The 15,143-nt window shown below is 45.4% G+C and overlaps 7 protein-coding genes across 7 annotated transcripts; 4 read left to right on the forward strand and 3 right to left on the reverse strand.

The window, feature by feature from the left end:
* Positions 1–2,322: 2,322 nt before the first annotated feature.
* N7471_009142 (uncharacterized protein) lies at positions 2,323–3,090 on the forward strand (the record flags this gene model as incomplete). The annotated part of the gene is made up of 1 exon (XM_057281861.1): positions 2,323–3,090. The coding sequence occupies one exon, from the start codon at positions 2,323–2,325 to the stop codon at positions 3,088–3,090; it is 768 nt and encodes a 255-aa protein (XP_057132744.1).
* A 323-nt stretch (positions 3,091–3,413) lies between these two features.
* Positions 3,414–3,755, reverse strand: N7471_009143 (uncharacterized protein; the record flags this gene model as incomplete). The annotated part of the gene is made up of 1 exon (XM_057281862.1): positions 3,414–3,755. One exon carries the CDS (start codon positions 3,753–3,755, stop codon positions 3,414–3,416), a length of 342 nt encoding a protein of 113 aa, XP_057132745.1.
* Positions 3,756–6,250: 2,495 nt separating this feature from the next.
* Positions 6,251–7,539, forward strand: N7471_009144 (uncharacterized protein; the record flags this gene model as incomplete). Its single annotated transcript, XM_057281863.1, has 6 exons — positions 6,251–6,303; positions 6,365–6,481; positions 6,531–6,627; positions 7,013–7,260; positions 7,315–7,393; positions 7,459–7,539. 6 exons carry the CDS (start codon positions 6,251–6,253, stop codon positions 7,537–7,539), a joined length of 675 nt encoding a protein of 224 aa, XP_057132746.1.
* A 196-nt stretch (positions 7,540–7,735) lies between these two features.
* N7471_009145 (uncharacterized protein) lies at positions 7,736–8,341 on the forward strand (the record flags this gene model as incomplete). The annotated part of the gene is made up of 3 exons (XM_057281864.1): positions 7,736–7,800; positions 8,014–8,126; positions 8,166–8,341. The coding sequence occupies 3 exons, from the start codon at positions 7,736–7,738 to the stop codon at positions 8,339–8,341; spliced, it is 354 nt and encodes a 117-aa protein (XP_057132747.1).
* Positions 8,342–10,328: 1,987 nt separating this feature from the next.
* Positions 10,329–10,652, reverse strand: N7471_009146 (uncharacterized protein; the record flags this gene model as incomplete). The annotated part of the gene is made up of 2 exons (XM_057281865.1): positions 10,329–10,474; positions 10,553–10,652. The coding sequence occupies 2 exons, from the start codon at positions 10,650–10,652 to the stop codon at positions 10,329–10,331; spliced, it is 246 nt and encodes an 81-aa protein (XP_057132748.1).
* A 1,897-nt stretch (positions 10,653–12,549) lies between these two features.
* Positions 12,550–12,795, forward strand: N7471_009147 (uncharacterized protein; the record flags this gene model as incomplete). Its single annotated transcript, XM_057281866.1, has 1 exon — positions 12,550–12,795. The coding sequence occupies one exon, from the start codon at positions 12,550–12,552 to the stop codon at positions 12,793–12,795; it is 246 nt and encodes an 81-aa protein (XP_057132749.1).
* A 64-nt stretch (positions 12,796–12,859) lies between these two features.
* N7471_009148 (sphingolipid C9-methyltransferase 1) lies at positions 12,860–14,957 on the reverse strand. The gene is made up of 4 exons (XM_057281867.1): positions 14,762–14,957; positions 13,587–14,710; positions 13,420–13,528; positions 12,860–13,369 (listed from the first exon to the last, which is right to left on the reverse strand). Exons 1-4 carry the CDS (start codon positions 14,879–14,881, stop codon positions 13,187–13,189), a joined length of 1,536 nt encoding a protein of 511 aa, XP_057132750.1. The 5' UTR covers positions 14,882–14,957; the 3' UTR covers positions 12,860–13,186.
* Between the last annotated feature and the right edge of the window lie 186 nt (positions 14,958–15,143).

The following is a 15,143-nucleotide window of genomic DNA, read 5'->3' on the forward strand; positions in this document are numbered from 1 at the left end:
GCAATGCTAGAATTGGAACATTTGCATTTGCATGAAGACCCAGGGAAACATAATCAAATATGAGAGGATCCAGGTCAAGGTTCATCCTTAATATTGCCTGCAATTCCTAACTTGCCACAGGCTATACTTAGTCACTACCGCCCCGCACTATCGATCGACCAGGTCCAACACCGTCTGCCTTTCTGGCCAGGGAGCCGATCAACTATATAGTAGATAGCCATAAAGCGTGCAAGAGGACTACTACTTACTGCACAGAAATACGCATCAAATTAGATAAAGCCTGCTAACTATTTAGAGAAGCTTCACTGACTGCCTTTAGCACATACGAGTGCAATATGTTAGCAACGCCAAGCCTGTTAATGTGTATCGAAGGACTTATCACTTACAGACTCCAGCACAAGTTTATTGCAGTGGGATTTTAATGCTTACCAACTGGGGCAATAACTAGGTAAGTATGGATCAATTTAGGTTCTCCGCATTATGAAAAAAATTAAATAAATATAAGCCTACAATCATTATGGTTCTGTCCACTTTGAGGTCCTTATTATTGCAAATTACCTGCCGTATTACCCCGCTGATATCCGATTGACCATTGCGATAACTATTTTTGCTTGCTTCTCATAGCCATGCTGCGTGCAGTTGTTCTTGCTTCCGTGTGTAGGACGTCCCATTTAGTGAAGATACTGTGCGTCTCTTTACCGAATACTAGACGTGCCGATGCGCCGCAATTTATAACGGAGGAAGTATTTAATAATCGCCACTACTAGTCTTTTCAAAATTCGACATAAATGTTGTGAATGTCATGATGTCAGAATTATTTGGGTGAAATTCATGAGACTAGATGTCTAGAAGCTAGAAGCTAGAAGAAAAGCTGTTTGCATACCTTCCACCCTTGGCATCCCGCTACATTCCGCGGATGATATGATCGCTGCGCAACGCTGCCGGTGGTCCAGGTATTGTGGGATTCAGCCAATGGCAACTGACATTCTCCCCCACCCCAAACCTCCAAAACCAAAAAAAAGGCAGAACCTCAGCAATTTCTGTGGACACCACCATGAATCTGACGTCATTTGGTCTGGACTGTACGATGTCTTTATTCTTTAGCGCCCTCATGTTATAAGATCGGGTGGGCTGACTCGCTCCATTCATATCAATATGGTCTTGCAAGGGTGGGATTGTGGAATTCTTAACCTAAATTTTGGAGAGATGGATCATTGATTCCTAGATTAATCTTAGTTTCATTCTTAGCAATTCGTCTTTGCTTATTAAAACATGAATTTTCTCAGAAGTTGTCATACGAGTTCTAGAGCCGGTTCGTGGAGCAACCTCGCAAGGCCTCTTATTGCCACAGCACCAACCACCTGGCATCCATGTTCTAGGCCATTTTTAACAAATATACAACAGCGACCCAAAATAGCCATTTTTGGGATATAGATTCTGATCCGGTATGGCTGAGATATTGTTTGAAATCCGTTGGTCTAGAACTCCCCGTATAGCATGAGGATTGGTCAATATAGGGACTTATTATCGGGGTCTAGATCGGTATAGGGGTTTAAATTAGAGGGGTGAATATCCTTAGGTAGTGTTAGGATGTTTAGCGTAGAAGGTCGTATACTATCGAGAAAGTCGACTTCCTCGTAGGCCTTGACAAGTCCCGCCGATTTGGTGCTGCCTTGGCGCCAAGTGAGCGCCAAGCCGCTAGTTTCAGTGCTGCCTTGGCATTAACATGTCGATCGCCTTCCAAGTGAATGCGAAAATACTTTGATGTTTTATGATTTAACTTTTTCTGGGTCATCTGCTGACACGAAAGTCTAGATTAGCTTTAGGCTCTTACCTCGCTCATCCTTTGAAAATTGAGTTTGCCCGCAACCGTTGCCAATACGTAACAATGTAGTCCTTTTCCGTTGGTGACGGTGGGTGAGCGATCGTAACACGCGGAAATATTATTGAACATCACGTCAAGTAGTAGTGGTGAACTCTCCGCCACTCGAAGTTCTACCTAGGTTGCGACCCGTGACTTACCATTTCACTCTAGATCGCGGCCAAAATAGGTATTGTCGCTCTAGATTCATACAGTCACTACCACAGCGGGCGCATTAGAGTTATATCGTATTGGCCTCGCCCCGATTTTGTGCACGAGACGCGAGCGTTATTATTCTCGGTTCATGGATTGTTGGCCCACCGGATGTTATAAATACAACGCAAAACATTCGCTTTAACTCTAGGTACGCTTACACCTAAAAGTCACTAGTGACAAGGCAATTCACTATTCTGGCTCAACTTCCTGAAAATTGGTGTGGCACGCCTTATCCAGGTTCAGTCATGGCCACAGACGCTCCAAGTACCCGGGAGGCCCTTCTCCAGTCGACTACAGACCAACTTGGACCCGAAGCTCTGGAAACTGTCGAGGAGTCCAGCATTTTGGAACCAGTGTCAACTGACACAGAGCCTCTCCCATTCTCTCCTGTATGTATCACGCAAGAGTCAGTTCCCCAGAACCTGAAGTCCGACCCAGCCGCTATCATGGTTGGATTGGAATCTGAAGTTCCACGTTGGGAGCCTGGTTCCGTGGTTAAATGGACTGCTTGGCAAAGGGGATATGACTCTCCAGCAGATGCGACGCATGCTGCAGCACATCTTAAGCAGGCCGCTGAAACGTGGAACAAGGCTGATGTTGGGGTTAATTTTGAATTTGTGCCCCTAGCAAAAGATGCAAACTTTGTCCTCTCCCATGGTGGTGATAAGGGAGGTGTACTTGCTAGTGCCTACTTCCCAAATCCCAAAGGTCTCAACTTCCTCTATGTCTATAGTCTTGCATTTCGACCAGATTTGAGAAAAGGCCTTTGGAAGGTGTTTACACATGAATTGGGACATGTTTTGGGACTCAGACATGAGTTTGCCATGGACCCTGGGCGTTTCGAAGGAAATGCGGTGCAAATTGGCAAGAAAAACCCACTTTCGGTGATGAACTATCGCAAAGAGCTACCAGAACTTCAGCAATCGGACATTGATGCTACGCAGCAATTTTATCGCCTGCCGGTAGGCACTCTACTGTCTACGACTCCTATTGTGGATTACCTACCTCAGTGACCACGGCAAATTTCAAGTTGATGCGCTGAGCTCGATTTATGCGCAAGATGTACGTCTTGATGTTGGGTTTCTGTGCTCTGTTTTGTTGTGTCCTTTCTGACAGAATATGATCGCAAAGTCTTCACGTACGTGTACATTTCTCCAATTTGAAGTTAACAAAGGCAAAGTATTTGGTGATTTTACTGTATCATTTACATCATCAAATCAGAATAGGGAAGTCAAAGTCCTACTTAATAACAATGCCTTGATTAAATTGATTCTCGTAGCCGTATCATAGAACTTACGCTAGTAAAGTTTGAGAGTACTGAAGTGAACAGATATACTCAAGCGATGGAACGTCGATGGTGGGAAAAATCGTTGTGATTGTGTGCCGAGCAGGAACCAAGCAAGGAACGGCAACGGACCATGCGCTGAAAAACGTTGATTTGACAACTGCGCCTCGAACCAGAAGGCAGACTCGCCTTAGCGATGGCCACACTATCGGAGCTCGATAAAGCCCCGAGGAGAGCAACGGACACGTCACGACCCGGGAGATCTGGGGACTGGTCGACAGCCTGAGGGAAGATATCTACGACCAAACTCGCGCAACCAAAAATAGCAGCAGCGCGACTTCTCCCCTCGACTTCTCTTGGTTGGAACTGGCTTCCACCGCACGACACAACCATGGTGGACGTTTTTCAGTCTTTCACGGCGGGAAAAATTCAGGAGTTGACGCTCTATTCGAACTCAGCCCTCAAGTTCACACTGATCTAGCTAGCTCGGATTACGAACTTACTCGATATCTTGAGAAACGTATGATATCTGATTCTTCACTCCCCTAGTATTAGCTAATACTAATAGCTTCCTTGGCGAAGAAAAATGTCGACCCTTTGTAGTTCTGGAAAGAATGCAAACAGGAATTCCCTATTCTTGCGAGTGTTGCTCGCGATATTCTCTGTATTCCAGCAACGGGCGCAGGAGTTGAGCGTCTTTCGATGCAGCGCGCGATGTCTGCCACTACCGGCGTGGGCAGTTAAATCCTGATACAATCCAGGATATCATGATGTTTCGTTGTAAAACCCGGTTTGATGTTGAACTTGAAGAACTGACAGAAGAGGGCCTTCGCCCGGATGCAGTACAAGAGGCAGACGATCAAAGAGACCCTGGACTTACCCCTGAATTGCCCGAAGCGATTAGTGAAGGAGAGGATTCTGATGACGATGATAACGATAAGAACGATCCTGTTAAACTAATAGAGGAGGAGTTTATCTTCGAGAGTCAGCATCATCCAACTTCTATAGTGTCAAGTGCGCGAAAGTGACAGCGGAGTGTGTCAGTTGATAGTGAAGATGAGACAAGTCTTCCGCTCCCTTCCAATGGAGATGAGTGTAGCACTCAAATGCGCCCAAGGGCCCATGGGCACCAATCTACCAAATAATGGTCATATTAGCTGCCATGGCTTCCGTTCGAAGCCGCTAGTCAGCTTGCAAAAGTCTGTGGCGTGTCGATGCAAACGACATATGGGACACAGTTATTATACCTTCTACAATGTCTAGCTCAAAGTGAATTCTATCATAAGGTGGTATTCGGTGACTTGGTGACGACGACGAGTGTATCGAAGCCATGCCAAACATGACTATATAAGACCTAGATCTTTCCAGATCTCAGCCCTCACCCAACATCAACGGTTGTCTCTACGTATCTACCACACACAAGACTTGTCATTACTATCTGTTCTCAATCTCCTTGGGCTACAGTGGAAATTCTTGTTCACTATGCCTTCTCCACCCACACCCCCCCCGGGAGTATACGCTCAGCATATACAGGTGCACATTCACATTCGTCTGAAGAAAAATAATATCCATGTTTCTGATGCTCAACTTGACTGGTGGGTACAGCTGCTCAAGTTTCTTTGGTCCCCGAGCTTCAATTCTAACAGATTATTCAGGGGCAAGTTTTACCAAGGTTCCAACAAAGACGATGAGATCTCTACTGAGTCTGTCAATAAAGTTGTCATTATTCCTGCGGGAGTAGAAGATATTAACTCCTGTGGACGTTCAAATGCGTCGTCTGGGACCGTGGGTTCGTACCGCCTCCATGATTACAACAGTAGTACCAAGACTTCTACCAAGATCTGCCTAGTATGGTGGTATTGTCCCTGTAGCGGTTCAAATGACTTCTAAATTAAAGAGTGGGACCCCGATACTTCTGACTATTCGGTCAGCCACGACCCGTGCAGCAAGGACGGCGCTATTGGCAATATGAACATCTATATTAGATAGGTTCGGGAGAGAAGAAGGAAGATGAATCTGTCGTTTCAGTTCTTACTTCATTTCTGCCGCCCATCAGTAGGGTTGGTTTCTATGTATGCCAATACTCAGCACCTGTCAACGGACTGCGAGCTATGCTCCCTATTCCTACTTCTTTGTAATGGTGAATAGCTTCTCAATGTCATATATCTACTCTCCCTGTTTGCTTACGAGACTATGGTGATAACACGGCTCCGCTTCCCATCCCTCTGCTTGAAGCCGAAATTATACCAGCATTTATCAGCATCCAAAGTCTTGAAGTTGCAATAACTTATTACTAATTCTAACGCACTGTAAGGTAACATCAGACTAGAACATATATGATAAACAAAGGCCCTAAGCAATTGGTCTGTAAGATCTGTACCAATGATTTTATTTTTGGAGTTCTCAGTTGGCTTTGGAAACAATATATACCTGGAGTTGATGATAAAAAATTAAATGATAATGCTGTCCCTTTCAGGGGACGCTCAACTCCACCGTTATGATGACCGATGACATCAATAATGGTAGAATTGCCTATGAAAATATTTATGTTGGGGTTGATGATGAGATCTTAACCTGCTCTACCCTCTCCTCTATTCCTAAGCATAAAACACTTACCACTTCCGTAAGAGTGATGATATCAGAGTGTGTTTGACTCTAGGATGAGGTCACAAAGGCTAATGCTCGAAAAAGCCATGATACTTTCACTTTCGTTTTGGAAGCTGGAGCCAATAGTTGGCTGATTCCCAGGACATATAACATGCTGGATTCACCCCTTACCTCCCTACCTAAATGCACTAAGGGAATTTGAATAAACAATCTAGCCTTCCTGGCCTTGGAGATATCAAACCTGTTGAATCCTCTTAATTATTCGTCGATATTAAATCACAATGCCAGGTCAAAACCGAGTTCCGTATATGCCAGATATGAACCTTGGCCAAGGGTGAGTGTTCTGTGGAGAACATGCAAGATACGAACATCAAAATGCTGAACATTGTCATCAGTTTCAATTCCTACCTCCAGGAATGCCGCCAGTCTGATGTAGTAAATATCAAGACCACGTCCGGTCCGGTGCCGCAGTTGGAAATTTTTTATGATTCTGAAGAAATCAGCACTTACGAGTAATACTCTCCATAAGTCCCATTGTTACAATTCTAATTATACATACAGAAAGCTTGTGGAAACTCTTGATATCAGTGCTGGTGCCGGCCTCTCCCACGGGCAACAAGACGGCCATATTGACACAGAGTATCTTGATAAGACAGAGGTTAGTATCTGTTTTATTCAGCGACTTTGGGAACACCTTTTATTAACGAGGTAAAAAAAAGTTTGAAAGAAGTTTTGCGACGTACGTAGTCCGGGTCGATGCTCAGCGCCAACCAAGTGGGGGACGCAACTACTCTTTCAATTTGGACAATTGGAAAAGGCCAGTGAATCCCAATCAAGCCTACGGTGATCGATTCATTTCTGGTAATGCTCCAATTCTTGAAACTCAGGCGTCTATAAGCCGTCTCTGACAGTGTTCCAGATTTTATCACTGGTGGAGGGCGCTCTTGGCCCGAGTCTCCTTTATTTCCGAGGATAGAATGAGTTCCCAGGAGCTACGGGCAAAGTACGATAAATAGAACACAAGGAATATGGTTTTCTAACAGACTTTAATCAGGATCAAAGGTGTCTTCAAGGTATATCAGGCCAATGTGCCCGTTTCGGCAGAAATTGGGAAAACCATGCAGCAGATTGCAAATCGCTGCCAGATCATAACTAAGTTGCACTATATCGGAGCTTCTCCAGAGCAACAGGAAAATAGCGAGGTGGAAAATGATGAATATCGTCTCAAATGGCTGAACGAAGTGGCGGACAATTTTTATAAAAAGTCCCAGAAACATGAGTACAAGAGATTGTGAGTTGCCTTGAGTCCATTGCGGAGTTTCTGATAAATTAATTTTTGAATAAGTGCACTTCTTGGTAAATATACCACTTTCGATATACCCAAGGAGTTCAAACCATTCGATTACGAATACGCAATGAAGGCGGTATGCAATCCTCCCGATAAATATCAACTCTGCCTGACTCTGGATAACTGATATAATTGCTCCAGAGCTGGGGGGTGTTCAATGCCTTTGCAGAGTATCTTGCTATTGAAGACTTGATCAAACATGCTATAACAATGCTACACTAAATTCATTTCATCGCAAACATCTGACTTGTCTAACTCCAGTCAAATCGGTCAATTTCAAAGATCGCACTTCACAGGAGAGCCTCCACGGCAAGGCAATTCAGGCGCAGAAGACCTTGCAAAATTGGGTATCGTTCAAAATATGAAGTCATGGTCGATCATTATGCTAAACTTCTATATCAGGTTGAGGATGTCAGCAATGACCCTACAAAGGTGGAAACGAAGCCACATTATGATCCAGATCAACTTCGAAAGGAAGTATTGGTGAGTGGGAACAAGCGGCAGTTAAAGTGTCATATAGCACTAACGCAAGTCTTATCGGGGAAGTCCGCGGTCCAGAGCAAGAATTATATCGCTCAAAGTCTACCCTTGGGGCATAAACAAACGGCTCATTGTACGAAAGACTCTCTTCTGATTCCCATTCTTCACTCACTGAAACTCGTCCTGCAATACAGTTATCGATGACAATTTGCACAGCGGGGCGACACGGCTTTGGCATTTTGATATCGGCGCCTACAGTTTTGGCGAGGTCAATAGCGCAGCCGAGGTTATCGGCACAGCTGAAATCCTTTTTAGAAAGAATACTCTGGGTAAGTATGAAAGTGTGGATGGACGTAAATTGACTCAAGGTTATAAGAGAGTCAGCCACTTTTGGGCTTTCGAAAGACAAGTGCCCGGTATCGCCGACCAAAGGGTAGGTGTGTATTTTCTGGACGAAGGTGGTTATGAAATTGTGCCCAAGGGCGAACAAGATGACTCAAAGTTGCTATTTGACTTCTATACGCTGAATGTCTGGGGAAAATGATCTCTCAAAATACCCTCCCTGGGTAGTAAAAACTAACAAAAAGTGATTGATTATGTAACCAGCGTGTTCATCACAAATTGATTGTCTGTACTGTCGGAAGTGAAAAATAATTCAAAATAGCTTACCCCTGATCAAACTGCACTTTGCTGTCAACGCTCCACTATCCCGCCACGAGCAGAAGCTCTACAACAGTATGCCACATGGCTCTCCCTGGTTTTGTGTGTATTGTTGAGTTCACATTCTGGTAATAAAGGAAGATAAGGAGCCAACCTCAAGGCTTGGGGACTTTGTGGTGGACCAACCTGTCCCCGTTCCTCTCTTCTTGGACCGCGTTTCCTTTGCATCTGGGGGTTTCACGAGGCCTCAAATTCAGCAATACTCGATCAATGAATAGGGAAATTGGTGCATCACCCATACATTAGTTTGACAGTTAAGGTTGGCTCCACCGGAGTTTAAAAGAAAGCTTGGCAATTCCGGGGAAAACGCTCCGGTGGGGGGCCAACTATTTTCCACTTTATATATTAGCTATTTAGCTATTGAACCATAAATGAGAATGAAAAGAAACATAGTTCGATTGAAACAATAGTTCCTTCCGACTCGAGCTATCTTGAAGTACCAGAAGAACCTGCTCGTGTTCTCTTGGATTCTTAGCAGACCAGGCGAGTCATATATCTGCGTGGACTAGGTGCAATTTAGGCGCCCTTTGATGAGACCTGGTGCTCTACTACGATGGTTAATTTCGCCGAGAAGATACCTGAGCCTATCATGTCTCACCCTTTTGCCAATGAAAAAGACACAGCATCGAGTGCAGCAACACCAGACTTATTACCCTACAGACAATCATTTCTCAAGGCTCTCATTACATAACATTCCCAAAGATTAATTTGTATTTACTCGCCTGCAAATATGAGCAGATACTCACATTGCCCCTGTCAAACCATCAGACCACCCGATAAGGAAATTCCGCACACGAAACACAAACGCGGGGTCGCCAAGCCCCCTAGACAGAACCTAACGCATGCACCCATCAGCAATGATATCATCCTACGGGCAACCCTAGCATAGTGACGACGCCCTGAGTAAGAGAAGAGATATGATAGGGCAGCAGGCTTTTTCCAAAGTGTCTGCCTGAGGTATCATGTATCGTGTATGGTGGAAGCGGGGGCCGAGCGCACTCCTGATTCCTTTGGGCGATGGCGAAGTGGAGCATCTCAGATTCTGGGGGTGGATTCTTCAGCCGAGTGGATCTGTCACTTCTCATTTTCTACTTCGAGTGACTTGCTTACTTGTACCGGTACATAATCTCAAATGCGAGGAGGGAAAGTACGTTGGGTATTCATACAGTGGACATTCGATGTGTGTACTCTGTTGAGAAAACATCTGGCTTTCGCTTTGTTTACACACCCCTGGTTTGCGAGTCATTCCATGGCTGGGGTTAGGCCTAGTATGACCTTCCTGCGTGTGCTTACCTAGACAGTCTGCCATTCAGTCATTACATTTGTAGTCATTATTGCCACGCGCTCTCCAAACCTTCATGGTCATCGCCGGCACCTTCGGCTGAGCGATGTGATTTTTACCATAACATGCGATAACTCTACGCAGAAAACGAGCGACAGCAAGCTGAGAAATTGAGGCAGATACATATCATATCTTTCAGACACGGGATTATTTGTAAAGTATTTGATTGTGATAGTATTGATATAGGGTAAAGTAGCCCTTGAAACAAAAGCGCCAGGGCTATCTTGCCATTCTATGGCTAAGATGCAAACGACCGACCGAACAAAAGAAAGAAAGACCCAACCTGGGACCTGAAGAGTTCCTCCGGTCGCACGCAACTACCGATCAGACACAGCTGTTATCGATAGATACATGGCGACGAGGGATAAAAGGGGTATGTTGCGAAGAGTTAGTGGAGGACATGCGTGTGAGTTGTAGAATCATGTAGTTGAGTCGAGTCCAGTAGGTAGCAGTGACTGGACTGACCCATCTACCGAGCAACACGCTTCAGATATCGCATTGTGAGGTACACAGCCGCCATGCTGGTGTACAGACCGCCAGCAGCTGTGATCCAAACGGGACGGTGAACTTTGAGGGAAGTGCGCAGGAGGTTGGCTTCCTTAGGCTGTCTCTCTCCTTTAGGTGGTGTTAGTATATCCGAATATCAGGAACAAGGTAAATGATACGGTCGGAAGACAAAAGGGAAGAACATACCCTGCTGGAAGATACGCTGGCGCAGGTTATTCAGACCCTGCCTTGAGCGGGCAGGGAGAGCCTGCAGTTGCTGCATAATAGGGCCCATGGCTGCCGACATCGTAAATGTAGTGTGTTGGATGAGGTTTTGATGGAAAGGTCAAGTTGATACTTCAAGTCTGATGAAAGTTGATGGATGGAAGTGATGGAAATTGATGGAAATTGATGGAGGGGAGAGTTTCTTAAAAAGCAGAGAAGTAGACAAGGGAGGGACATCCATGGATAACAGTAGGGCTTATATACAACATACACTGGCATCATCTGACTTAATGAATGCGGGGTTGGGAGTCAGTCAGGACTTGGTACTGAGTCAAAGGTGACATCGAGGACATCCCTGTTCGGTGGCAAGCCAATGGCCGCGATGCCTCACTTAACCTTGGAGTGTTGATTGAGTTTCAGGATCCATGTGTCCCCGGATGACTCAAGTTGTCTCGACTTGATATCTTGGTGATGATTCAATCATGTTGGTTTGTTCCATGGATTGTGATTTCTGTTTCTAAAAAGGGAACTGTGAACAGTGAACTTTGAAGAGAAATTGAAGAGACTCGACGGTAGGGTTATTAAAAGCAATAATAACCGCCCTTCCAATTGATAGTGGGAAGTGCCAGTCGATCATAATGGGGCCGCATTAGCCCTCTCCCCCACATTCTCTGTGTCGAAACGGTCTTGATTGGCCTTGAGTGTATGCGATTGGCCAGGTTCGGCGTCATAGATGGACCAAAAGTACACGGATACATGTATATTATGGCAGTGTAACCTTGGAAATACCTGTGTGCCCTCAACTACTCGCAACCGTGTACATTGTGACACAGACAAATAGGGGGCTGTCCTGGCGACATGATCATCCTGCTATAGGCGGGTTCCCCTGGAATGCGCCACAAAAAAGAGGCTAAATGAGAATATAATTGGATCTATGATTTTATACCTACCTTCATTATTTCTTATAAGTGTATAGATGTTACGATAACCCGATAAAAGTGGAATATGTCATGGTGGAGTCCGGAGGTTTGGGGCCGGTCCCACGCAAATCTGGGGGATTGCGGGGTTAGTGGGCCGCCTGGCTGAGCTTAGATTGACTTGAAGTCCTTCAAGGCTGGGCTGGACAGCTACGCTGGGTTGACTCCAGGGCTCTCGGGTTGGTAATATAGAAAGAGTTGCATCCCATATTTACCTTCGTGGAATATTTGCAAAGGTATACCTCATCATCCAATTCCTGGTGACAGGAAAACCTGAGGCAAATATACATTGTCACCTGACAAGTATCTGAACCTAACCAAAAGGAGTATTAGGGTAAGGGCAGTGTCATAGCTGACTCAACTTCAGATAGACGGGCATTCCAAGGTTAAAAAATTTGTAAACAAGATATATTTAAGAAAAAGATTATACAAAATCAGCTTCATTCAAAGTGTAAAAGGCGCCGAAAATGAAGCCTGTTAACTCTCAACAACTATTATACTTGATAAATGTAGTTCTTCCACTACATATCTAGAAGGTACCGGGGTCTTGGTATTGGGTTTCCTAGACCTTCAAAAAATCCATAGAAAAATACATTATATTCTAAATATGATTAATCCCATACAAGCGTCTCTTCCCGGGCAGTGAATGTTTGCACTTGGAATTAACAACGGTTTGGGAGAAAATTGATAACGACGAACCGAATGACTAGTACAGTGGGACCTCCGAAGTATTGGGCAGCATCTTTGTACCCTCACATACCGCCTTATATATGGGGGTACAAAATGCCGCCCAATACTTCAGAGGTCCTCGAAGGAGAAAGTAATCACGTTCACCAATGGTTGTTCATATCTTCAACAGTTTACAAAGTTCGCCTTGGGCAGAACTTGTCGCCAGCGCCGTAGATATTGTGCATTGTTCTGCCTTCTTCCTCCTATTTCCACTTTCGCAACAGATTGAAGCTGCCAAAATTGTCGCTACAGTACTCTAGAAGGGTGGCATTGATGGTTGGAAGGCAAAGTGGCAGTGTGAAGCCTGGAGAAGCTCCGGCTATCAAAGAAGGGACTACTAGCTTCAGGCATGATGCGAGCACTTTGGCGGAGATTTGGGATAGTGCTGGGGTTCAAAGGGCGACCAGATGGGAGGTGGAGTGCTCGCTTGACGAGGTTGGGGTTCAACCCAGAATCAAGAATGCTGTCGAAGATGAGAAATCCAGGAGATTGTTCCCTACTATCCCAGAGGAGGGATAGGAAGCCTGTCGAGACTCTCGTACATAAAGATCTTTTTTAAAAAGAAACATATTCAGTGGTAGTGGTTTTTATTAACTCCTCGAAGAGGATAGGGAGGTTAGTAAAGATTATTTTGAACTTCTTTTGATGTTTATGTAGTCAATTTATGGCAGGATACATATTGGGCTCTCATATACGCCAATAGTGGTCGTTCTGGTGGACATGGCTCCGCATTGTCATTCTATTTGCAGATGTTGGAGATCAATGTGATTCATTCAGATCAATGGAGCCTTGAAGTCAAGCTGTGTCGTGGTGAATATCCTTCAGTCGGGCCTATATGCCTGATAATGGGGAGCAACTGATGCTAGAAACCGAGAGCCAGAGACATATGATTAATAGTCTCACTAAAAGTCTACAGTAGTCTGGACTTTCCTGCGTTTTGACTCGCCTGAAGAGCAGCAGACAATCCGAACTGTGATTTGACCCCGTTGATACGGTGGGTTGAGTTCAGATTCTTCACTACCACAATCTGGAAACACGTCGCGCAGCCTTGACGAGATGCGATGACCGACCACGCCAGAAAGAGCTCCCAAATCTATGCAAGGTTAGACCAGGAAAGATACTTCGATAATGACTACTACTCACTCTGAACCAGCGCTCGCCATATTTGGCCTTGATTGTATCGCCGTTGCCAATCCAATTCCGATACCATCTCCAAAGTGTGCCAGAGTAATGTACCCCAACAGTATCGACACTAGAATGTGAATTTCAGCCCCGATATTCCGGAAACAAAAGGAATTCCGAAGACATACCTTTTGATCTCAAATCCAGCCCGTTCTAAGCACATCACATAATACCAAAGAGGAGTGGATGCGTCCGCGCCGCGGAATATATACTTGTTCAGGAAGAGACCCCAGATGAAATCTTCATACTGCCAAGCTTGACGGAGGCCAGAAAGTTGCACATACATAGCACCATCATCCTTAAGCATACCATAGCATTGGCGGAAGAAGGTTGTCAGTTTGCGAATACCAACATGCTCTCCCATTTCAAGCTGCGTGATTTTGTCGTACTGCATATGAGGAATGTCACGGTAATCCATACACAAGATACGGCTTTGAGACTGAGAAACCCCGGCCTGCTGGAGAGCATCATTGCCCCATGCCGTCTGGTGTCGCGCGATGGTAAGACCTGTGACCTTCGCTCCGTAGTTAAGACTCGCGAATTTTGCGAACGTTCCCCACCCACAGCCAATGTCCAGCATGGTCTCTCCTTCCTTGAGTGAGATCTTCTCGCAAACAATCGCCATCTTGTTATCCTGCATCTCTTCTAGTGTTTCTTCTCTCTCGGTATCGGAGATGATACCGGAGGTGTAGATCATGCGAGGACCGAGGAACCAGGCATAGTGATCATTGCCCCGGTCGTAGTTTGGGCGGATTTGTTCTTCGTCCTGGGACTTTGTGTGGAACAAGACATCTCTTGCGAAGGTCAAGAATATGTACTTGAACAAATCCCAGGTAAAACCGAAGTGCGCCCAATCATGCCGGAACTCCATGATATCGAGACAATCTCCGTTGAAGTCGACGGCACCATCGAGGTACATTTCGCAAAAGGTCTGTAGAGGGACTCGGTTTCTGCCTTGCCATTTTGAACGGTTGGCCTTGCTCTTGAAGGTCACGTACTCCTCTATGGGGCGACCGGGTAATTTGACCTTGTCGTTGATGCGAGGACTGCGTGTGGATGTCCATGCCCAGAATGACACTAGAATCGGCACCGTGGTAAGTAGACCGATGAAGATTCCCGTTTTGATTCCACCACCTAGTATATATGTCAGAGAGGCGGGAATGCCGAGTAAGCCGCTGAGCAACAGTGAATTGCTGAAGCTGATATTGCCGGCGCCCTCGGCGGGGAGGGGCGGATTGTGGATGGCCGGCGACTATGAAATAAATTAGTAGGTATCGACAGGGGAAGATCATGATAAACTAACCCCCGTAGAAGGAATTCCGCAATCTGCAGGGTTCCCAAATTTCGATGGCTTTGCTGCTGCGGTCTGGATAAACTCGATGTCACCATGAAGGTTGACATTTCCGATGCCGCCAGACGCCATTTTAAGTTGATGATGACTTTTCTTTCAGTGAAATTCGTGGATTCTCCCGTGAGACGTGAGATATATGCTGTTTATTTTCCAACGATGAGAGAAAAAAGGAACATCGTAATGGTCGCATTTCGATTTGAGTCCGTCTGTGGGCCCCAATTAGCTGTCGGTCAATCAGAAAACACCTCTGCCTATGCAAGCCCTGAAGGCAATTCCGATATGAAGATCAGCAAGGGGTGCAGCTGGAATATCCAATCACAACAGTCCAGAAGAA

The sequence above is a fragment of the Penicillium samsonianum genome (genome assembly GCF_028829775.1).
Source record: "Penicillium samsonianum strain IBT 33392 chromosome Unknown utg000005l_segment0_segment0, whole genome shotgun sequence".
Taxonomy (NCBI): Eukaryota; Fungi; Ascomycota; class Eurotiomycetes; order Eurotiales; family Aspergillaceae; genus Penicillium; species Penicillium samsonianum.

What these genes read in the sequence shown, in the direction of transcription:
- N7471_009148 (XM_057281867.1), bottom strand. Translation starts at nt 14,881, where the DNA reads ATGGCGTCTGGCGGCATCGGAAATGTCAACCTTCATGGTGACATCGAG. An exon ending in GCTGGATTTGAGATCAAAAG is followed by an intron (nt 13,529 to 13,586) that starts GTATGTCTTCGG and finishes TTCACATTCTAG; the next exon opens with TGTCGATACTGTTGGGGTAC. An exon ending in ATGGCGAGCGCTGGTTCAGA is followed by an intron (nt 13,370 to 13,419) that starts GTGAGTAGTAGT and finishes AACCTTGCATAG; the next exon opens with ATTTGGGAGCTCTTTCTGGC.